This window comes from Perognathus longimembris, chromosome 17 (genome assembly GCF_023159225.1).
Source record: "Perognathus longimembris pacificus isolate PPM17 chromosome 17, ASM2315922v1, whole genome shotgun sequence".
Lineage (NCBI taxonomy): Eukaryota > Metazoa > Chordata > Mammalia > Rodentia > Heteromyidae > Perognathus > Perognathus longimembris.
Window position 1 is genome coordinate 16,927,973 of NC_063177.1, and position 23,619 is coordinate 16,951,591.

The following is a 23,619-nucleotide window of genomic DNA, read 5'->3' on the forward strand; positions in this document are numbered from 1 at the left end:
TTCAGCACCCTAAGTAGTGAGGACTAAAAGTGTGAGCCACTAGCATCGGCTGAAATAGAAATTCTTTTTTTTTTTGCCAGTCCTGGGCCTTGGACTCAGGGCCTGAGCACTGTCCCTGGCTTCTTTTTGTTCAAGGCTAGCACTCTGCCACTTGAGCCACAGCGCCACTTCTGGCCATTTTCTGTATATGTGGTGCTGGGGAATTGAACCCAGGGCTTCATGTATATGAGGCAAGCACTCTTGCCACTAGGCCATATTCCCAGCCCTGAAATAGAAATTCTTAACCTGGCTTTCGGTTTGTGAACTTCTTAAAATTTGTTTGTAAAGCTGTGTGTGCATTTTTCTGGGGAAAGTTATGGCTCTCAAAGGAATCTCATGCATTATAACTTCTACCAACAACAAAAAGCAAGACTTAAGGAAAGACTTTGGCAAAGTAAAAAATAACCCTCATTTGATGTGTATTCTTGAATTTATACCAAACAGAAACCGTAACTTATTTTTCATTCAGCATGGCTTGTTTTCCAAGAGTCCTGGGGCCTCAGAACGTCCCATGAGTAATAAGTAAATCGAGTTCGAACAGCAAAAGCCATTTGAAAGTAGAAGAGAACTGAGAATGCTGGATCTCTGTGACTAACGTGAGGGTGCCATGGGAACTGGGGAAGTTAGTTACCTGTCACAGGTGTCGGGACAGCGGCTACGCAGGGTGTCCCCACCCCAGTATCCCCGCCTGCACAGCTCAGAGGCCGGCGCTCTCAGCAGACACGGGGCGGGGTGGGGCGGGGCGGCGAGCGACTTCCGCCGGAAGGTGTGTGGCGGCTCCGCCCCCTCGCGCTCCATCTTCACTCGGAGCGAGCACGTCCCGCGGACGCCTCCCCCACACACACGTGGGCGGGGACAGTAGCCGCAAGACCCGCCTCCTCATCCTAGCGTCCCGGAGCCCCGGTGCTCAACGGCTGGCAGTTTCGCGCCCGTTGGAGAGTCCCGCCTCTCCTCCCGAGCCCCACCACCCCGAGCCGTCGACGTAAAGGCCCCGCCTCTTACGGGAGCCGAGGCGGGCGGTCAGAATCCGGAAGAAAAACAAGCCGGCGGGCGAGCGGCGAACGAGACCTGCGCTGGAGAGGCTGCTCTGGCCTCCACCGGCAGGAGAGGGGAAACCAGAGCCTGCGGGGTCACCGGGTGGGGATGATGGCGGCTGTCAACCAGCGGAAGCCGAGCGGACCCAAACACACCAAGCTCAGGTGAGTGGACGCCTGCGTGCCCGCTGGCCTGCACCTGGCAGAGGGCTGCCTCCCTCCCCACACGGGCTGCGGGCCTTGGGGACCGAGCTACGCCGGGAGGGGAGGGGCCACTTGCGTGGCCACCCTGTTGCCTAGACTTTCCCAAGGTTCCCCGGCCAGTGTCGAGTAGGATGTGTTGGGCTTGAGCCTCGCGACTCCTCTAAATTTAGGAGGCCGCCAAGCTCATTCCCGTTGGAGCGCCCCAAGCAGGTGTCCCCATGGTTTCTGAGGAGGCAGAAGGTGTTCGTCCCTGGGTTCTAGAATACAAGTTCTGTCGCTACTTTTCATCAGCATATACACCTTGGAATCTGTCTGATCCCGTTATGACCTCCAGATATCCGAAATCGGATTAAGATAAAATTCTTTAGTGAAGTGAAGCCTGGTCTCAAGCCTGCTCTTTCACAGAGAACAGTGCTAATCACCAACGTGTTCAGTCACGATGCGTGGATTTGCTGCTCATAGCTGAACCAAAGAGTAACCCCCCCACCCCCCAAAAAAAATCCGATTTCTGTTTTCCATCCAATTAGAACAAGTGCCTGTGAGGATTTGTTGCTGGTAGTCAAATCTGACCGAGTGGGGACAAGAAACCCCAACTGCTTAAAGCTAGTGCCTGGGAAAACAGGGAGCCTTAATCCTCATTTGGACGGCAGGGGGAGACCGTAAACAAATGAATGTAACTGGATTCTTGACAGGGTGGTTTTACATTTTATGTTCATGTTCATAGGGAGGGGCAGGATGCTGTTTTAAGCTGGCCAAGAATTTCTTCAACTCATGTTTAGAACCTCTAAGAACAGGATCTGATGGAGAAGAGATTTTTTTTTTTATCTACCTACCTACTTTATTTATTTATTTTGGCCATTCCTGGGGCTTGAACTCAGGGCCTGGGCACTGTCTCTGAGCTGCTTTGGCTCAAGGATAACCATCTACCACTTGAGCCACAGTGCCCAGGAGAAGAGATGTTTTACAACCATCTTCCCACTCCTCTTTAGTCGTCCTCACCCATTCTGGATCTTGAGTTGCTTGCAGGTGCTTCCATACTTTCTCACAGTGTTCCAGGAGGTTTAGTGACTGTCTTGTGTGTCTGTAGGGACTGTAGCTTCTGCTGCTGTGTCAGCACCGTTTGGGCTTCCTTGGAGTGTTGTTGCTATAACTACTCATTGAAAGAATCTTAAAGGGACTCCTTTTGGAGGTCCCTTTCCAGATGGAGAGTTTCACTACTTAAAAAAAGAAAAGAAAAGAAAACTTATAATCTCTCCTGAAATGCTGTTGGGGTATAGTGTTATTGAGAGCTGCTGGTCTGATCCTCTTAATTTTGCATGGGATTGATAATGGAGAATATTATCCAACTGGTAATTTTTCCCAGTAGAAGGTAGGCTCTTTTTTAATTTTTATTTTTTATTGTTATAAAGATGAGGGTAGATAGACTCTTGAGAGAGATGTTGAGAAACCTGTTAGTAGCATTTCCTCAGGCTCCCTAAGGGCATGGTAGAATCTGTTGTGCTTAGGGAGTCTGCTAGGTAGGAGAGAATGTGGTGGTGCCAGTCCTAGGGTTTGAAATCAGGGCCTGGACCACTGTCCCTGAGATTTTTTTGGTCAACATTAGCACTCTGCCACTTGAGCCACAGCTCCACTTCTGGGTTTTGGGTGATTAATTGAAGATAAGAATCCCACAGATATTCCTTCCTGGGCTGGCTTTGAACTGCAATCCTTAGATCTCAACCTCCTCAGTAGCTAGGATTACAAGGACAAGCCACCAGTGCCTGGCCTGTTATTTTTGAAATTTCCATCCTTATAGTTTTGAGGCCTCTGATAGGTAAAACCCCTGGCTTGAGGAGCAGTGGTGGGAAGTTTCTGACCGAGCCATAGATGATTGCTGAGGTATGGATAGCTGAGGAGCTGGTGAGTTAACAAATAGCTGGCGATTCAGCCTATCCATCATCACTTCTAAAAGACTTTGGGTTCCTTTTGCACCAAATACTGTTCAGATATGGGCAGCTGAAGGTAGTTCAGGGTAGGGATTCCTATTTCAGGGGACAAAAGTGACCAAGAGTTTACCAGGTGGGTAACAAGTATGACAAGAAATATACTCACTGCCTTACATATGTAACTGTAACCCCTCTGTACATCACCTTGACAATAAAAATTTTAAAAAGAGTTTACTAGGTATAGAAATATATTTCCCACTATCATTCAATGGCAGCCATTAGCAGGCTTAAATCTCTGTCCATTATCTAGACAACACTTCAGCCTTCTTAGCCTCCCCTTTGCATCTCTACTACAGTATACATGTTGTGACATGGAATGTGGCCTCAGCAGCTCCCCCTCGAGACCTGAGTGACCTTCTTCTCCTGAACAATCAGAACCTGAATCTGGATATGTATATCATTGGGTACGTATCTGCAGGGTCTCTTTCACCTATACTCTATCCCTGGAGATAATATCTACCATGGGGTACCATTATAACCTATCCTCCCTTGGTTTGGAATCTGACAATGAGGGCCTTTCATCCTTATTGGGGCCAGTCTTGTGTCTCTTGTCCTGGGTCAGCAGTGGGAAGGGGTGAAAGTAATGGCCAGTTAGTTAGTTGAGGGAGGGAGAAATCATGGTCATCAGAACCCAGGGTTTGGATGAGGACAGTCCTAAATGTTTGTGGCAGAGGTAATATCCTCCAGACCCAGAGGATGAGCCTCTGATCTGGAATGGTCAGTTTGCAGGAAATGAACTCTGGGATCATAAGCCTCCTTTCTGACACTGCCTTTGAAGACCCATGGAGCAGTTTCTTCATGGATGTACTTTCCCCTCTGAATTTCATCAAGGTAACTAAAATGCATGGACGATGGAGAAGTATGTCTCATCTTCATCAACCCCCAGTAGTTTTGTTGGGTTTCTTACTCCCACTTTCATACTTTTTCCCATTTATTAAAAGATTTAAACATTATTGCAGCTGGTTCCCTAGGGCTCCTGCCTGCTTGTGCTATCCCACAGACTAGGTTTAGTTTCACACATTGATATTTGGCACCTTGGGAGAATTCTTTTTTTTTTTTTTTTTGCCAGATCTAGGGCTTGGACTCAGGGCTGGGCACTGTCCCTGGCTTCTTTTTGCTCAAGCTAGCACGCTATCACTTGAGCCACCCAGTGCCACTTCCAGCTTTTTCTGTCTGTGTGTACTGAGGAATCGAACGTAGGGCTTCATGCATGCTAGGCAAGCATTCTACTGCTAAGCCACATTCCCAGCCCCATACCTTGGGAGAATTCTTTTTTTTTTATTAATTAAATTTTGTTGACAAGGTGCTGTGCAAAAGGGGTACAGTTATATAATAAGGCAGTGAGTACATTTCTTGTGATATCTTACACCCTCATTTTTCTTTCCCTTCCCTAGATCAGGTAGGCATATATACAATACCCAGTGTACCAAAATCAAATACAGTAGCCACGTAGTGTACACCAAAGGAAATTCACCTAGAACTTTAAATGTACCATCAACAATAGAATCCTCCCGTGTCCCTCTCGGAGTTGTTTTTGCTTATCCTCGTCTTATATGATCATATGTACATAGCTGTTGAGCTATTGTGATCCACTGATAGGTCTATTCTAGACCTTTTTATGTTTAGTAGTTGTTTGGTTTTAGATACATAATGTAAGGTCGCTGACCCAAACCTGTGGAAATACCATTTGAAAAGAAGTTTTTTGTTTCGCAGACCTAGTCTCTACTGTCATTGTCCCCCCCACCCCCAACAGTCATATATCAAGGAGACTATGCCCTTTTGTTCTCTGTGTTCTAGGCTTGTCTCGCTCAACATTATTTGTTCAAGTTCTGACCATTTTTGGGAGAATTCTTGAAGATGGTATAACTGGGCTTATTATCATCTCAGTACCTTCCCCTACCCCACCCTACAGCCTACTCACTGCCCAGCCTGAAATCTGAGTGCAATAATTGCTACCATTTATGGAGTGCTTACTTGATGTTGAGCATTAGAAATTAAGATCTTTATGTACATTATTTTAAGATCTTAACTCTTGAAATTGAGTATTTTGAAGATAAAACTAAGGCTCAGAAATCACATGGGCTGGCAAGGTATGGTATTGCATACCTGTAATCCTACCATTCAGGAAACAGATTCACACAGACTGAGTACTCCGGGTCTGCCTGAGCTACATAGTGAGACCTTGTCTCAAAAAGAAAAACCAGGGGCTGGCTTTGGCGTACCCCATGTGGTTACTGTGTATTATTTTAGTACACTGGATATTGTATATGTGCTTACCTTAACTAGGGAAGGGAAAGAAAAATGAGGGCAGGTGTAACAGATGTGACAAGAGGTGTATTCACTACCTTATTATGTAACTGTACCCCCTCTGTACATCACCTTGTCAATAAAATTTAATTTAAAAAACCGGGGGCTGGGAATGTGGCTTAAGGTTAGAGTACTTGCCTAGCATGCATGGAGCTCTGGGTTCAATTCCTCAGCATCCCATAAAAAGAAAAAAAAAAAAAAAAAAAAAGCGAAGTGGCACTGTAGCTCAAATAGTAGCATGCTAGCCTTGAGCAAAAAGGGACAGTAGGGGGCTGGGGATATAGCCTAGTGGCAAGAGTGCCTGCCTCGGATACACGAGGCCCTAGGTTCGATTCCCCAGCACCACATATACAGAAAACGGCCAGAAGCGGCGCTGTGGCTCAAGTGGCAGAGTGCTAGCCTTGAGCGGGAAGAAGCCAGGGACAGTGCTCAGGCCCTGAGTCCAAGGCCCAGGACTGGCCAAAAAAAAAAAAAAAAAAAAAAAGGGACAGTAGGAGTATGGCTTTCAGGAGGAGTATGGCTGAAGTTACTTGCCAAGCATGTCAAAAGACATATCATTATTGTTTGGCACCACCAAACAATAGTGATAATCATTATCATCTATTACTCTACTTTTCCTGAGGGTGCTGGAGCAAGAGCTCTAAGAAAGAGGAAGATATGATTTAGTCCTATTGAGGACTATGCTCGCCCCTGAGTCCTTGGTTCTCCTGAAATCAAACACAGAGGCTCTTCTGGCAGACTTGGTGCTAGATCCTCACAGAGCAGGGAAGAACCACTTCCCTGTTACCACTCACTCCCTTCCCAAGACTGCAGGCCTTCTTGTGCCTTAGCTAAATGCCAAGGGATTGGTAGGATGGAGTGGAGCCAAGGAAATTAGCTCAGCTTGTGGCAGGGACACAACCCATTCCATCCATGTGGCCTCCGAAGTTGGTAGGCCAGCCTGAGGGCAAGGCACCCAAAGCGGATGCCCCTCCTTCCTCCAGCCATGAATTGAGATGGACAGGCGAGTCCTGTTTACAGCCTGTTCTTTCAGCCAGGATTTGCTGGCTATAAGTTAAGAAGCCTGGAGTTGCTACTCCAAAGCTCTAGCTGCTTCCTGTCAGTCTTCATTAGCTCTTCCTACTTTATTCCTTCGAAGTGGAACTTCCCTACAAGTCTACTTTTCCCCCAGCCCCACCCTTTCTCTCAGTCTGACCCTCTCCTGCCCTTCCCACATTCTCTCTGCCCCCTAACTACTGCTCTGCAAAGTGGATCCCAGTAGCCTAAAACTGTTCTGTGGTTTAAGATTTAGCTTGAACCTATTCCTGAGGCTTTATCACTTTTCCTGGCTCAGTCCTGACCCTGTGAGTCAGTCCCTCAGAATATAGCCCTGCCCCTACTTTAGTGTGGGAGAGATAGATGCCTTGGAGTGGAAGATGGGATTGAGGACACATTTGTAGCAACCTCGGGCCAAACCTCAGATTCTAACACCTCCCTTGTTCAGGCCCGAGTTAGGGGTTCTCCCTGCTTTGACTTCTCTACTGTGCTAGAGCTCCTGGTCTGTGGGATCAAGTTTCATAATTCCTGGAAGGCCCCAGTACATGCTCCCCACCCGGGGATTTCCTCCTTGGCCTCTGTACCTCATGCTCCGGAAACAGCTACTCAGGTAGTGGGTGTAGACAGCCTGAACCTGAGAGAGAGGGTCACTGGCTGTAGCTCATTTGCACCGCACTCCCTGGAGCTAAGATAGTAGGCATTTTGACAAACTTAGAATAGGATTGGCTATTAGCCAATTAGGCTCCTGAGTCTCAGTCTCACATTCTAGAGAGTTGAGGAAAGGTCTAAATGAGCTACAAAGCTCTTTGTTAGGTGTTATTCTCCCCAAATCGTACTGTCATCCCTGTGCCTTCATGGATATCCAACCATGGCTGTCTTGAGACAGGGTTCTGTTGTAGAGTCCAAGCTGGCCTTGAACTCTTCCTGTGTGTATGCATGCATGTACTTGTGTGTGTGCAGATACTCTGATAGTGGGACTTGAACTGAGGCTCTCTCAGTTTTTTTCTGCTTACAGTTGATACTTTACAAATTACCACTTGAGTTACACTTCACTTCTGGCTTTTTTGCTGGTTAATTGGAGATAAAAGTTTTTGGGCTATATCTGCCCAAGCTGCCTTTGAACTTTGATCCTCAGATCTCAGCCTCCTGAGTAGCTATGATTACAGGCATGAGGCACCTGTATTTTGCTCGACTTTGAACTCTTGATCTTTCTGCTTCAGCCTCCTGAGTGTTGGGAATGCACCACCAAACCTGACTTATTATATTTTTTCCATTTTCGTAGTTGCAAACAATCTGTTTTAAAATGGGGTTTTGGGGGGTATCTTTTTCTTTTCTTTCTTTTTTTTTTTTTTTTTTTTTGGCCAGTCCTGGGGCTTGAACTCAGCCTGAGCACTGTCTCTGGCTTCTTTTTGCTCAAGGCTAGCACTCTACCACTTGAGCCACAGCGCCACTTCCAGCCTTTTTTGTTTATGTGGTGCTGAGGAACTGAACCCAGGGCTTCATGTATACGAGGCACTCTACCACTAGGCCATATTCTCAGCCCCTGGGTATCTTTTCCTTAGTGTTGTTTTTTTATTCAAATTTTTTAAATGTTTTATTTTGTGGCCGTACTGGGTTTTTAACTCAAGGCCTTTCATTTACTTGTCTTATTTGCTCAACTTGTTTTCTACCACTTGAGCTGTGCCTGAAACCTGGCTTTTTGCTTTTTTAAATTTTGAAATGAAATTTTGAATTTTTCTGCATAGGCTGGCATCAAAGCATGATCCTCCAGTAAATAGCAAGGAGCACAGGCATGAGCCACTTGTGTCTGGATTTGTGTTTTTTTCACAGAGAATATACAGAAAAGTGCAGAAAGTCAGGTGTTCAGGTTGGTAGATTTTTTTTCCCTGCAAATTCATAATACTATTGCTATCAGTGAAGTCAAGATTCAAAACATTTCTAGCATCCTAGAAGCCTCTCTTGTTTTCTTTCCCTTCATTTAAGAATCCTCAAGCCAAAAAATAACATCCATCAGATAATTTTCCAAGTATGTATGGTATAGTATTTTTGTTGCTTTGTCCATGAGAAAATGGGCTTGAGGGGGCTGGGAGTATGGCCTAGTGGTAGAGTGCTTGCCTCACATAATGAAGCCCCGGGTTCTATTCCTCAGCACCACATATATAGAAAAAGCCAGAAGTGGCGCTGTGGCTTAAGTGGTAGAGTGCTAGCCTTGAGCGAAAATAAGCCAAGGACAGTGCTCAGGCTCTGAGCAAAAGCCTCAGGACTGGCAAAAAAAAAAAAAAAAAAAAAAAAAAAAGGCTTGAGCTACTTGAAGAGCATTCAAAGCATCTCAGCAAGTGAAAAGAGCATGCAGGCATATGTAAAGCTAGAGTCGAAAGCTTGGTGCCCTTCTGATAGCTGGGTATCCTGATGGCCTCCTCTCCCCCTTAACTCCTAGGCCCACTGAAACTTTAGCTCTGAGAACATACTGTTTAGCAGCTGAAGAGAAGGAAGAAAGAATAAAACTCTTGACTCTCAAACTGAGAGCACAGACGGTTGGGGAGGGCATTTTGTGCGTCTCGGGACTCTATAGATTCTCTAGCCTTGGTATAGCAGGGATGCACCGAGCATGTGTAATGAATAACTTTTGCTTTTACTTTGCTTCAGATCTCTCATGTTCGCATGCAGGGGCTCCTCTTACTGCTCTTTGCCAAGTATCACCATCTGCCCTACATCCAGATCCTCTCTACGAAATCTACTCCCACTGGCCTCTATGGGTACTGGGTAAGGACTGAGCTGTTGTTTGCAGCTTAAAAGGATTGGGAGCTCTGAAGCTGGGCAAAAGAAACAGGAAGTAAAATGTTGGTACTATGTCCATCCCTTGTGCTCTGCATATTGCTCCTCCTGCACAGGGACCTCAGACCCCAAGCCGTGTGGATTGAGCTTTGAGCTTGAGGAGATTACCATGGGACCATGAGAAGCTGGGTGTCTATCCCTGGGAGATCCTAGGGGAGATGAACTTGTTTCCTCTCAGGCCTAAAATGGGAAAAGAGGGTATGTCCAATCCAGAGTAGCTCCTCAGACTTTTGCCTACCTGTCCTGCCAGGGGAACAAAGGAGGAGTTAACATTTGCCTGAAACTTTATGGCTATTATGTAAGTATCATCAACTGCCATCTGCCTCCCCATCTATGCAACAATGACCAGCGGTTGGAACACTTTGACCGGATCCTGGAGACACAGAATTTTGAGGGATCTGCTATCCCCAACGTCTTGGATCATGAGTGAGCCTGGAGTTGCAAGCTGACACCCCTGCCCTCTCCCCAATACCAGCCCAGGCTAGCATCGTCTGTCCAGTCTCTGCTCCCAACCAGTCAGTAGTGCTCCATCTTCTGCCCTTCCCCCTACTCCTCCCCTGATGTCTCATCTGCTGACCCACCGAGCTTTACCTGCCTGGGGCCCCTTTCCTCTAGCCCCTCTCTAGAATGCCTAGATGCTTCTAAACATCCCAGGTCAAGAACCTTGTGGTGCCAGGCACCAGTGGCTCACGTCTGTAATCCTATCTACTCAGGAGCCTGAAATTAAATTGAGGTTCAAAGACAACCTGGCCAAGAAAGTCTGTGAGAGTCTCCAATTAACCACCAGAAAACTGGAAGTGGTGCTGTGATTCAAGTGGTAGAGTGCTAGCCTTGAGCTAAAAAGCTCAAGGACGTGGGCTGGGGATATAGCCTAGTGGCAAGAGTGCCTGCCTCGGATACACGAGGCCCTAGGTTCGATTCCCCAGCACCACATATACAGAAAACGGCCAGAAGCGGCGCTGTGGCTCAAGTGGCAGAGTGCTAGCCTTGAGCGGGAAGAAGCCAGGGACAGTGCTCAGGCCCTGAGTCCAAGGCCCAGGACTGGCCAAAAAAATAAATAAATAAATAAAAAATAAAAAGCTCAAGGACAGCGCCCAGGCCCAGAGTTCAAGCCCCATAACCAACAAAAATAAATAAAAAATAAGGATCACCAGGAGATCTTGTTTTTAGCATGCCCTGCTGGCCAGTTGAGAGAGCAGAAGAGAGGGCTAGAGCCCTGCACATTTGCCATATACCCCTCTTTGGCTTAAATGATGTACATCATCATGAGATCGGTCCTATTGGATCCATGCATGTCCTTGTCCTCACCTGATCCTCTCCTAGCACCTGGCTTCTCACCGGCACTACCCTCAAACTTTCTACTCCCTAATATCCCTTAGATTGAGCAGACTAGAGCCACCTGTTGCTCCCCACTTTGCTGACCTCATCCCAGACTTCAGGCTGTCCCCCCCCCCCCCTTTTTCTTTTTGAAGCCTTATTCTGTGGTTTGGAGACATGAACTTTCGGATTGAGGACTTCGGCTTGCACTTTGTCCGGGAATCCATAACAAAAAAGAACTTCAGCCAGCTGTGGGAGAAGGATCAGGTATCAAATGATGGGAGGGTTCCTAGAATTAATCTGAGCCCACTGCAGAGGTCCATATGAAAAGTGTAGCAAGCAGTACTCAGATTTCCTGGTGGCTTCCCTTTTCTCCATTGGTAGAGAAGGGAGTCTACTAGAGCTTCACACGTGGGGGAGAACAGGAGGACCATTCTATCAGTGTCTAATCTTCACCTGTCACCTGGAGGAGCTGTTAGTGTACTCTAGAATAAGAACCCAGAAGGGCTTTATGCCTGCCATGGCCCCATACCATGCATCACCCCTTTTATATCCCTGTCTTCCCTATCCCAAGCCTTGTTTACCTCCTAGAGGATGAGATACCACCCATTTGCACCACCCCCAGTTTTCCCTCTGAAACAAGTCTTCTAATGGCCTCCAGAGAGCTAGAATTGAGTCTTCCTATAGTCCAAAACCTAGGAAATGACAGGCAACTACCTTGTCTGTGCATATGGGGGTCATATTTCCAGAAAGATTTTCCTGGAAGAGAGAAGCCACTGTGTTGGCTACAGGGGCAGTAAGAAAAATAAGTGAGATGCTGGGCCCATGGGTCAGGACAGTGGGGCAATGGAAGCTGTGTCTTTATCTATAGCTCAGAATTGCCAAGAGAGATGACCCACTGCTCCGGGAATTCCAGGAGGGCCCCCTGCTCTTCCCACCCACCTACAAGTTTGATAAGAAGTCCAACAACTATGACACCAGGTAAGGAGGAAATAGATCCCAGGAGGTGGGATTATGTCAGCTCTAGTGGCAGCAGGAGCTGTCTCAGAATAGAAGTGTTAGGAAAGCAGGAATAGCTCCAGACATCACTTCTCAGGAGTGGCACCTCCTGCTCCCCACATGAGGTTCTGAGCTGTCCTAGATTGTCTCAGGGAAAGCAGGAGGGGAAGCTGGTGCTAGCAAGGTTGGGATGGTGGCAGGAGGGGCTGCAAGAGACAAGGGGAGGCAGCCCAGACGTAGAAGGGAAGGTACTCCAGCTTTCTGGGAACCATTGCCTCCACTTCCCATAGCCTTCTGGTCCCCAGATGGAGCAAAAAGCTTGGCTTAGCTAGTAATTTACATTTAGTATCCCTGCCCCAGCCTGGAAGTGGGTCAGATACTATGTGAGAAGATGAAAAACAGTGGAGAACTTCATAGGGAACAAGATAGAGACAGTGTTGACAATGCTGTTGATCTCATCGGCCATCTGACCCTTGGACAAGGTGTGTAAACCTTGGTATTGTCATCCATGAAATCGGGGGTAATACTGATGCACACACTTGGGGCTGAGGGCTTGAGGGGGCCTTGCATATGCTTACCCAGTGCTTAACACCCAGTAATTATGGGTGATGATTGCAATTGTTACTTTTAGATTTGTGTCTTTAGGTAGTAATTTTACTGTGCACCTTCCCAAGAAGCTGATAATGATAAGGGGCCTGGTAATCACCAAAACTGGAGACTTAGATAAAAGGGGAAAAGCATCACAGGTCTCAGATCCAGTTTGGAGCACAGGCCCTTATCTCTTAGAAGAAAGCATTTTCTTCATTCCTCTAACAAGACTGTTTAGTAGGGAAGTGAACCTGCAGGAAGCCCAGGTCCCTGGAAGTTAAGGGATGAATAGGTAGAACTAAAGGCTAGTTCTAGAAGTGGCTTAGCAGAGCCCTGCCAAGGAAAGGGAGAAATAGTGAACCATTTCAGTGTGGCAAGATAGGATGGGGACATGGCCAAGGCAGCTGACACAAAGAGGCAGTAAACTCTGGAGACAGGGCAACAGAGCAGGCAGGAAAGGAGGCAAGAGGGCAGGCTGTAGCTGGCTGGTGGGGCTACACAGCCATTAAAAATTAAGAGTCAACATGGAAGCTGCAAAGCCTCCGTGAAACTGGAGCTAGAACATCTATCACTTACATCTATCACTTGGTTTCAGAATGTAATACAGTGGTAGATCTCTTGACTTCATATATATAGCATGTGCAGGGCCTCTGGTTCAAGCACTGGTGTGTGTGTGTGTGTGTGTGTGTGTGTGTTTATAAAGGTGATGTACAAAGGGGTTACAGTTGCATGTTAGGTGATGTGTATATCTCTTTTTGGATAACGTTAGCCCTTCCCCTTTTCTCTCCTAGTTTTTCCCTCCCATTCTCACCTACATGTTTTTGTGGTTGGGTAGAAACTATGGACACCACAATATTCCTGGTTGGAGCCAGGGTCCAGAGACAACTATTCGTTCCTCTGCTATAGAGGACTGATCCTACTTGACAACCAGTGTAGTCAAACTTACCCATCCTTGAAGGCCAGTTTAGTTACTTCTGCCAGGAAGGACTTCTGGTTTTGTTTTTGTTGGTTTTTGTTGGTGTGTTGTTTTTTTTTTCCAGTCCTGGGGCTTGATCTCAGGGCCTGAGCATGTCTTGAGTTCCTCTTTGTTCAAGGCTAGCACTCTACTACCACTTGAGCCACAGCACCACTTCCAGCCTTTTCTGTTTATGTGGTGCTGAGAAATCGAACCCAGGGCTTCATGCATGCTAGGTAAGCACTCTACTGCTACTTCACATTCCCAGCCCGGGAAGGACTTCTGTTTCCTTCACTCATTGACTTTCTCCTACCCTATACTGCCATCAAGCCTTGCACACACCATGCTTCAGTGGTGCTTTTAAGATGTAGCTTGCCTTGCAAAGACATCAGTATGAAGACTGTTTCCGTCATATATTTGAATTGGAAGTCTAAGAAGACAAAAGGAAAACACTTGATATTTAGACCAGTCTGGCAAGAAGACACAAATAATTGCTTATCTATCTAGCATGAGTTTACCAGCAGAAGGCTTCCAGAACTCTGTAAATGTGCCAAAGGAAGCCGGCAGCTGACAGGAGGAGGTCAGTGAGATGTGGCAAAGAGCTTTGTTTCTGGTTTTTGGCCATACTGGGGATCAAATCCAGGGCCTCAAAGGTGCTGTATATAGGAGAGTTTATTGAAAGAGGCAGCAGAGAGGGCTGAAGGAAGAAGGGCAGGCTTTCCAGTTTGGAAGAACCACTAATGAGAAGCACCTCAAGGGGGCCTGACCCAGGCGAGACCGTGGCCTGTTTAAAATGACTGTTGTGATTTGTAGGCCTATTGAGCTATACAAAGTGACTGTGGGTGATTTGTGTGCAGTGAATGGAATGTAGCTTTGGCCAGTCCTGAGCCAAGATGTAATGAGAAACGAGGACAGCTCCATTACAGAGGAGGGTGAAAGGGCTGAGGGCAGAGTGGGAAATCCTGTTAGAGTCAGGGATTTCACTAGGTTTTGTTACATTTCCCATTATGAATACAGACAGCCTCTCTTTAGGCAATGAGTAAGGGATATTATGAGCAAAATTAGTCAATGCTTGTGTTGCAGAGATGTTAAATGAACTTATGTCCCAGAAATAGCAAGTTCTTAATGGGTTAGCCATGGCTCTAGAGTTCAGTAAGACATTTAAAAACTATTTACAGAAAGTGGAAGGGAGAAGTGTTTTCATACCCAGAAATTGGGCACATTCGGACTCTAGGGTCAAGAGACTGGATCTATCTGTTTAATACTGCTTTTCTTTCTTTCTTTTTTTTTTTTCTGGTCCTACGGAGACCTGGTCTCTGTCTCTGAGTTTTGGTGCTTAAGGCTAGAATTGTGTCACTTGAGCCACACAACTCCATTTCTGGCTTTTTTGGTTGTTAATTGGAGATAAGAGTCTCATGGACTTTCCTGCCCAGACTGGCTTTGAACCACGTATCTCAGCCTCCTGAGTAGCAGTAGGCTGTGGTATAAGCCAACAGCACCCAGCTCTTACAAGCACACCTTGCAGAGGTATTTTATTTTAATTTTTTTTGGAAGCAAAGGTATGTTTATTTAGCTCATAAATAATTGTCTTACTCAAACCACTTAGCCAAAATGTCTTAGTGAAGCCCCATTCTGGTGATGCATGCTGTAGAACCTTTCTTACCACTGTGAACTGATTCAGTGGAGCTCGTTAGGGGAGATACTGGAGAGCAATGAAAAGCACACAAACTCTGGTCAGCAGACCAGGGTGAGTATCCAGCCTCCACCTATCAGCTTCAGTGTCCTGCCCTCATTGGAGAAAAATACAACCTATGAGATGTTCCTTGGAAAGATTGGGACTGCTCATGGGACACCTGTCATAGTGCTAGTACACAAAAGTTCAGTTTTTAGGTGTTATTTATCTTGTGCCTATGTGGTACTGGAGGGTGAACTCAGGGTCTTGGCCTTGCTAGGCAGGCGCTCTACCACTTGAGCCATACCTCTAAGCCCTTTTTGCTTTATCTATTTTGGGAAATAGGGTCTTTTTGCCCAGGATATCCTAGACCACATTCATCCTGTTTACTTTCTGAGTAGCTGAGATGATAGGTATGCACAGCCATAACTAACTGGCTATGGGTTGATATGGGGTTTTGCTAATGTATTTCCTGAACTGGCCTGAAACTATAATCTTCCCAATCTTTGCCTTCCAAGGAGCTGGAATTACAGGCATGAGCCACTACACCTAACTTCTAGTTATTAGCCAGCCATCATGGCCTATTGGTACAGTGCTTGCCTCATATACATGAAGTCCTGGGTTCTATTCCTCAGCACCACGTATATAGAAAAAGCCAGAAGTGGTGCTGTGGCTCAAGTGGTAGAGTGCTAGCCTTGAACAAAAGAAAGCCAGGGACAGTGCTCAGACCCTGAGTCCAAGCTCCAGAACTGGCAAAAAAAAAAAAAGAGAGAGATAGACCTTGGTTGAAAGAATAAGCAGTGTAGCCAGGTGCCTGGTCATGTAAAAGGGAAAGAAGGAAAGTGAAGAGGTCCTGAAGAGGAAGAAGAGGGGCTGTAGTCAAGACTCATGGTAGTTCCTGATGTGCCAGTAGATCTAGGCTCTTAATCATCACAGCAAACTGGGGAGGGGGAATGCTTTGCAAGAAAAGGTGCATTCATGTGGTTCTTCCCATACTAAGTGCCTAATGTCTGCAGTAGATGAGGGATTCAGTCCCTTTCATCTGTAGGATAGGAATGCCACCTTCCGGCTCGGGATATGGCCTAGTGGCAAGGGTGCTTGCCTCCTATACATGAGGCCCTGGGTTTGATTCCCCAGCACCACATATACAGAAAATGGCCAGAAGTGGCGCTATGGCTCAAGTGGCAGAGTGCTAGCTTTGAGCAAGAAGAAGCCAGGGACAGTGCTCAGGCCTTGAGTCTAAGACCCAGGACTGGCCAAAAAAAAAAAAACAAAAAACAAAAATTTATGGGCTGCGGATATGGCCTAGTGGCTAGAGTGCTTGCCTCCTATACATGAAGCCCTGGGTTCGATTCCCCAGCACCATATATACAGAAAAAAACGGCCAGAAGTGGTGCTGTGGCTCAAGTGGCAGAGTGCTAGCCTTGAGCAAAAAGAAGCCAGTGCTCAGGCCCTGAGTCCAAGCCCCAGGACTGGCCAAAAAAAAAAAAAAAAAAGGAATGCCACCTTCCAGTGTCTCTGAACAGTCCTCAGAAGAGTGAAAGTCTGGAAATAACCCAAGGAGCTGACTAGCAGATTGTAGTTTAGCCAGTTACTGCTCTTTGACCACTCCCTTGATGCATCTTAATTTCTTTAATCCTTGCTATTGGCCTTTGATGTAAGTGCTGTTATCACCCCATCTTACAGTTGAAGAAACTGAGGCATAGAAGAGTGAAGTCACTTACCCTCAGGCATATAGCTCTGAATTTCATGGACAGAACCCTCCCCTAGTTGTCTCAGATTCTAGAGTCTGGAGTTCGCCATGATGCTGTCCTCATTTGCTAGAAAGGCTGTACTGCTGGAAAGATAACAGTGTGTTGGGAATATTTATTTAAAATAGTAATTTAATAAAGGCAGGAGATAAAAATGTTTCAAATTGATGATGAATGTATAAGAACTATATACATTAAGATGTGATGGAATGGGAACCGGGCTCCAATGGCTCATGCCTGTAATCTTAGAAGTGAAAGGTTGAAGTTTGAAGCCCAACCCAGACAGCAACATCCCTGTGACTCCATTTCCATTTACGTTACAGAGTGCCAGCTGTGAGCAAAAAAGCCAAGCAAATTATGAGGCCGCTGGGCACTAGTGGCTCACGCCTATAATCCTAGCTACTCAGAAGGCTGAGATCTGAGGATCGCAGTTCAAAGCCAGCCCAGACAGGAAAGTCTGTGAAACTCATCTCCACTTAACCACCAGAAAACCAGAAGTGGCACTGTGGCTCAAAGTGCTAGCCTTGAGCTGAAGAGCTCAGGGACAGCTCCCAGGGCCAGATTTCAAGCTCCACAACCGATAAGCATGAGGCCCTGACTGGGTTTAAGCTCCAGTATAGTCACCCTCCCCCCCAAAAAAGGACTGAACATTTTTGAGAAGGAACCCTGAACATGTGGTTTTGCAGTTGGGCAGTTAATGAATATTGAACTACCAGGGTCTTTGACAATGCTGAGGACATACAAGAGACTCCAAAAGCCAGTCCTTGTCTTTAGAGTCCACATACTACTTGGTGTGCTCACTGAGACACAAAATTACAATATAGTGTAGTTGGATAAATGCTGGTACTAAAAGCTTTGGAAGCAGAAAGCTGAAATCAGGAGTGGCTAATATTTATGATGAAGGCACTGTTGGAATTGGGCCCTTACCTGGTGAAGAAGAGTATTCCAAGGAGCAAAAACAGTAGAATGAGTCTGGGGAGGTGGTAGGTAAATGAGTTAGGACAGCCCTGGGAAGCCCTTTATTTTATTTTTTGTTGGGACTCAGGACCTTATATTTTCTAGGTGGCTACACTATGGACAGGCCATGCTTCCAACTCCTTAAAGGTTTTATGGTAGAGCCTGATGCTAGTAATTGGCTCTGTAATCCTAGATATTCAGGAGGCTGAGATATGAAGGTCAAGGTTAAAGCCCAACCCAGCAGACAGATTCTCCAATTACCCAGAAAAAGAAAAAATCCCTGGAAGTGGAAATGTGGTAAAGTGGTAGAATTAGGACAGCCTTCAGCATGAGTATGAAAGGCCCAGTGTTCCATGCCTCAGTACTGGCACAAAAGCCAGAACACCTAATCAAGGTTTACTACCTTGAGGATCATTTGGGAGATGGAATCTTTCACTAAAAAAGAACTCAGAAACAGCAGCTTTTCTCCCTGCCCCACACCATTCCAGTGCTTTGGGCTCACCAGCGTCTCTGGAGGACAGGGCATAGCAAATATACAATAGTTGGCTTAGCAAGGCTGGGTAAGGGGCAGAGACTTTAGTTACCTAGAATGTACTTTGCCTATAAAGGCCAAATGATCTTACTCTTCTCAGGGAAGCTAGCAAGTGCAGTCAAGAACAGGTGGGAGCATGATTATATAAGATGAGGATAAGCAAAAAGAACTCCAAGAGAAAGACACAGGAGGATTCTATTGTTGTTACATTTAATGTTCTAGGTGAATTTCCTTTGGCGTACCCCACGTGGTTACTGTATATGATTTTGGTACACTGGATATTGTATACATGCTTACCTGAAATAGGGAAGGGAAAGAAAAATAAGGGAGGGTGTAACAAATATGACAAGAAATGTACTCACTACCTTATGATGCAACTGTACCCCCTTTCCACATCACCTTGTCAATAAAATTTAATAATAAAAAAAAGAATGAGTGGGAGGACTGGGAATATGGCTTTAGAGGTAGAGTGCTTGCCTAGCATGCACGAATTCCTGGGTTCAGTTCCTCAACACTACATAAACAGAAAAACCCAGAAGTGACACCTGAAGTTTTGACTCCACCACTTAGTAGCTGTGTGACGTGGGAAAAGTTATTCTCCTCTGAAGACTCAGTTTTCTCATCTGTGAAGGGTGAATAATAACTGTTCCCCAAATACTTCCCTTCTCTCTCGTGGTCACTTTCACCTTTAATAGGCAAGAAAGCCAAATTCATGCTCCTCTCTGTATAACTCCAAAATCCAAGTCTCAGATAATCTCTTTGGTTTTCTCTTTTGTTGAAGAAATAAAAACTTGGAAATGGAATGTTTGAGTCTCAATTTGAATCATAAAAAATATAGAATATGGGACTGGGGGGGGGCCTCAAGTGGTAGAACACCCACCTAGCCAAGTACAAGGCTAAGAAACACCCCTTTCAAAAAGAAAATATGGAGTAGACAGAGGGTCATTGGCTAAGTAGGACAAGCCAGATCCTGTTGGGCACCATTTTGGATGCTGTCATGCTCCTTCTAGCTTTAGTTCAGGGCCTTTGGCTGCTGATGGATCCTGGAGTTGGGGCTCATAAGGGCACATTCCTGCTCTTACGGCAACCTTTTCTTCTCTCCTCATTCCTCTTCTCTAATCCCAGTGAGAAAAAACGCAAGCCTGCATGGACCGACCGCATCCTATGGAGATTGAAGCGGCAGCCCCATATCAAGCCCCTCACCCCTTGTCTGCCCGCCCCCTACTTCTTCCTGTCTCTAAAGAGCTACGTCAGCCACATGATGTACAGCATCAGTGACCATAAGCCTGTCACCAGCACCTTTGACTTGGAGGTGAATTTCTGGGCTGTCCAACACTTGGCAGAGGAACAGCCATATTGAGCCACATCCCTAAGCCCCCCCCCCCCCCCAGGCCTGGATTCTAATGTCATCCAGTTCCCCAGGGGAGACCTGTAAGAGGACATGATTGCCTTTTCTCCCAGGTCAGGTATCCCAGCTCTGAGGAGCTGTTGATAGCTCTTTCTATCAAATCCATGTTGAGCCCTTGTGACTAGGTTTCTGTTTCCTCTTACTACTCTCCCTTAGGGCTAATGAGTTCCATTAGGCTTATTATGTACTGTGTGAAGTAGGACTTCCTTTTCTTTGTGGTAAACTTCTGGATCAAATTGCAAAGGGAGTTCCCTCCATCCTTGGACCTTGCCTTCTAATGAACAAGGTAGTATTGACCTCCTTCAAGATACAGGCTACATCCTACTATTCACTTTTCTTTTTCTTTTTTTTCCCAGTCCTGGGCCTTGAACTCAGGGCCTGGGCACTATCCCTGAGCTTCTTTTGCTCAAGGCTAGTACTCTACAACTTAAGGGACAGCAACACTTCTGGATTTTTCTGTGTATGTAGTAATGTAGTACTGAGGAGTTGAACCCAGGGCTTCATGCATGCTAGGCAAGCACTCTACTGCTAAGCCATATTGCCAGCCCCACTCTTCTTTTTTTTTTTTTTTGGTCAGTCAGTCATAGGGCTTAAACTCAGGGCCTGGGTGCTGTCCCTGAGCTATTTCACTTGAAGCTCTACCACTTTGAGCCACAGCGCCACTTCCAGTTTTCTGGTGGTTCATTGGAGATAAGAGTCTCAGGGGGACTTTACTGCCTGGGCTGCATTTGAACTGTGATCCTCATATCTCAACCTCCTGAGTAGCTAAGATTATAGGCCAGAGCCACCAGCACCCGAACCTAGCCCTCACTTTTTCTGTCTTACAGTATTGTGCTCTGTAACTAGTTGTTCTCACCAGAGCACCCCTCTCACACACAAAACTGAATTTGGGTCTTTGGGTCAGAAATCTTAGAGACCTGGGGCTGGCCACCATGTGTGTTTCCTATTCCCTTTTCTGCTAGGCCTAGTAGGCAAGCTGTCAGGCTTCTTTTATAAGCCTCTGAGCAACCACCTCTTCCCCCTCCACTACCACCCTCATCACTAGGCTCCCTGCATTGACTACCTGGCTCTCAGCCCCTGGCAGAGCAACTCCCCCTAATAACCCATTGGCCCTTAATCAGCTAGGATAGCCTACTGGAATTCTCTGCCCATTCCCTTGGGTGCCCTCTTCCCCTCACTGCACTAGGTAGAAACAATGGGAAACAGTTGCTTCAGAGGGAATAGTGCTACAAGAGTTCAACCTAACTCCACCTTCTGTGTGTAGCTGAATCCACTGATGTCCGTTCCACTGATAACCATGATGCCTGAGAGCCTGTGGACCGTGGAGAACGACATGTTGATCAGCTACTCTTCCACCCCAGACTTCCTCAGCAGCTGCTGGGACTGGATTGGACTATACAAGGTGATGTGGTAGGCAAAGCAATGAGTCCCATCAACCACAGCTCCCTGGTTTATCCTTCCTGGGACTTACAGGAACTGGGCAAGACACTAAAAAATCTCACCATCTACCCCAGGGATACTTGTCTACCTAGGGCCTGGCAAAGAAAGAAAAGAAAACACAGTTGGGTGGTCAGCACCAGCAGCAAGCCCACCCTCTCCTTAGGATTTCCTTTGGTCCGTGTGCTCCCCAACCACTGATTGTCTCATCTGATCCCCTCACAGGTGGGAATGCGCCACATTTATGACTATGTGTCCTATGTCTGGGCTGGAGACAACCAGGTCTCCTTGAGTGACAACCTGAATCAGGTACATCTCCAGTGAGTTGGGCTTGCCCTAACACTCTTGTCTTTTGGAACAAGAGTGTTGGATAGCTTGTCACTAAGCCAGGAAAGGCCCAGAACTCTAGAGCTGATCCTGTTTCTATTATTCCTTTTTTACAGGTATACATCAACATCAGCGATATCCCTAAGACTGAGAATGAGTTTCTTCTCTGTTATTATAGCAACAGTCTGAACTCTGTAGTGGGGATAAGCAAACCCTTCAAGGTAAGGGATGATGTTTGGAGAAGGGGAAGTTATTATTGAGTACTTGAACTCACCCTTGATTTCCTGAGGCCAGGGCCCCAGGAACAATTCATACCTGTGAGCAATTGGGGAATTGACAAGATGTGGAGGAAGACCTTCACTTCCTCCTTCTGCTACATGTTTTATTCCTACAGATCCCGCTTCGCTTCTTTTTGAAGGATAATTCACTGGATGAGGATGAACCACGAATCTGAGCTGGACTAGGAATGAGTGAATCCAGGGTGGAGGCTAGAACTGGCAGCCTGCTCTGCTTTAACTACTGCCAGGAAGACTAGGCCTGGCCCGGCCCTGCCCCTGAGGAAGGAGCCAAGTAACCTACACTCCCAGGGGGAGCTCAGCCAGACTCCCTTTGCTTTCTCTAGGCCAGAGCTCTGAAATTGGCACTTAAATACAGGTTTTTGTTGCTGATTTGTGAGTGAAAGCAACTAGTTTGTCAGCAGTGAAGATTTGAGGACAGTCCTCCAGATACAGGAAAGACTGTCCAGCCAACATTTCATTTCTTGATTTTCCACACACATACAGACTCCCGTTCCCGCCCAAGCAGTCCTGCCAGGCACATGCCCCATCTGGCACAGGCTTGCATTCTTGTCACACCATCCTGGGCCTCAGGCTTCCTAGGAGGGGGAGGTATTTGTACAGGCTCCACCAACTGGGTGGCAAAAGCAACACTGGGCTCCCATATCATAATGTGTCCCCATGAGGGATGAGTATAGAGGGTCTGGAATCCCTGCTTTCAACAGAAGCAGTGTGACTAGGCAGATAGAATGGAGGGTCATCCTACTAACATACCACCCTCCCTTACCTTCTGCATGGAGTCAGACTCAGGAGTTCTAAGGTCTAAGCAGAGAGAATTCTTTAGACTGAGCTTGGTTGGGCCCTGTGCCCCTAGCCTGTCCTTCTATGAAGGGTTGACAGGTGATAGAGGAGTGGCAGCCACAGACTTCCAGAGTGATTCTTGAAGATCAAGCTCATCTGGCCCCACCCTTCTCGTGAGTCATTGGCAGAAAACTCCTGTCTTTGGACCCCTCCAAGACCTAGAAGTATGGGATTAAGCAGAAAGGGGAGTCAGAAGTCAGGCACTGGTGACTCACGCCTGTAATCCTAGCTACTCAGGAGACTGAGATCTGAGGATCATAGTTCAAAGCCAGTCCAGGAAAGTCTGTGAAAGACTCATCTCCATTTAACCACCAGAAAACTGGAAGTGGCCCTGTGGCTCAAGTGGTAGAGTGCTAGCCTTGAGCTAAAGAGCTCAGGGACAGCTTGCAGGCCCAGAGTTCAAGCCCCATGGCCGACCAAAAAAGAAGAAAGAGGAGTCAGAAGACATTTTGGAGTAATCCCAGCATGTGGGAGGCTGAGGAATAAGGATCCATGAGTTCAAGGGAAGGCTCAGCTACTAGACACTGTCAAAATACGCCCCCAAGTAAAAGATATTTTTGAGGCTCTGGCACCAAGGCTCTGAGCATTTTCCAGGTGCAATGAAAAAAATAGTCTATTCCCACTTCTGTCAGTTGCCCTCTGCCAGTGGCCAACAATCTTCCTAAAAGATCTCTTAGGAGGTTGCTCTGTGACTGTTACATTCATTCTGTGACCTCAGACCCGAGAGTCACTCTAATTGCTCTATGCTTTATACTCTACCCTAGGAGCTACATGTATTAAGAATTGCCCTTCCCCAAAAAATGTTTCCCTGGCTTCTAGCAAGCAATGGTTGTTACTTTGGGGGATAATTAGAAATGTGGCTTTTAAACTATGTGTGCGACTCCTTCATGATTGGGAGTGAGAACTGGAAATACAGGCAGAAATGGGGCCTGAAAACCTGGATTTAAATCAGTGTTCCAGCCTCCCTTGCTTTTACCTACATGGAAGTGTCAGTAGTCAGAAAAATACAAATAATATACCTGTTCATAAAATTATGAAAGAACAATTGCTAGGAAAAGAGTACTCACTGCCCCATTCTGGTTATGAAGTCCTGGGGTTGAC

The 23,619-nt window shown here is 46.4% G+C and overlaps 1 protein-coding gene across 2 annotated transcripts; it reads left to right on the forward strand.

Moving 5' to 3' along the window:
- The first annotated feature begins 1,035 nt into the window (after positions 1-1,035).
- Positions 1,036-22,050, forward strand: Inpp5k (inositol polyphosphate-5-phosphatase K). Of its 2 annotated transcripts, XM_048365646.1 has the most exons (12): positions 1,036-1,238; positions 3,559-3,666; positions 3,985-4,093; positions 9,251-9,367; positions 9,690-9,865; positions 10,912-11,023; positions 11,628-11,737; positions 19,336-19,522; positions 20,883-21,020; positions 21,281-21,364; positions 21,499-21,603; positions 21,777-22,050. In XM_048365646.1, exons 1-12 carry the CDS (start codon positions 1,183-1,185, stop codon positions 21,834-21,836), a joined length of 1,362 nt encoding a protein of 453 aa, XP_048221603.1. In that variant the 5' UTR covers positions 1,036-1,182; the 3' UTR covers positions 21,837-22,050. The 2 variants fall into 2 exon arrangements, with proteins under 2 accessions (XP_048221603.1, XP_048221602.1); XM_048365645.1 differs by lacking the exon at positions 1,036-1,238 and having other exon boundaries at positions 3,992-4,093.
- The last annotated feature ends 1,569 nt before the right edge of the window (positions 22,051-23,619 follow it).

Bases quoted from the DNA above. Each gene is read 5' to 3' on its own strand.
- Inpp5k (XM_048365646.1), top strand. From the start codon at position 1,183: ATGATGGCGGCTGTCAACCAGCGGAAGCCGAGCGGACCCAAACACACC. The intron at 1,239-3,558 runs GTGAGTGGACGC...TCTCTACTACAG, and splicing joins CCCAAACACACCAAGCTCAG to TATACATGTTGTGACATGGA. The intron at 21,365-21,498 runs GTACATCTCCAG...CCTTTTTTACAG, and splicing joins TGAGTGACAACCTGAATCAG to GTATACATCAACATCAGCGA.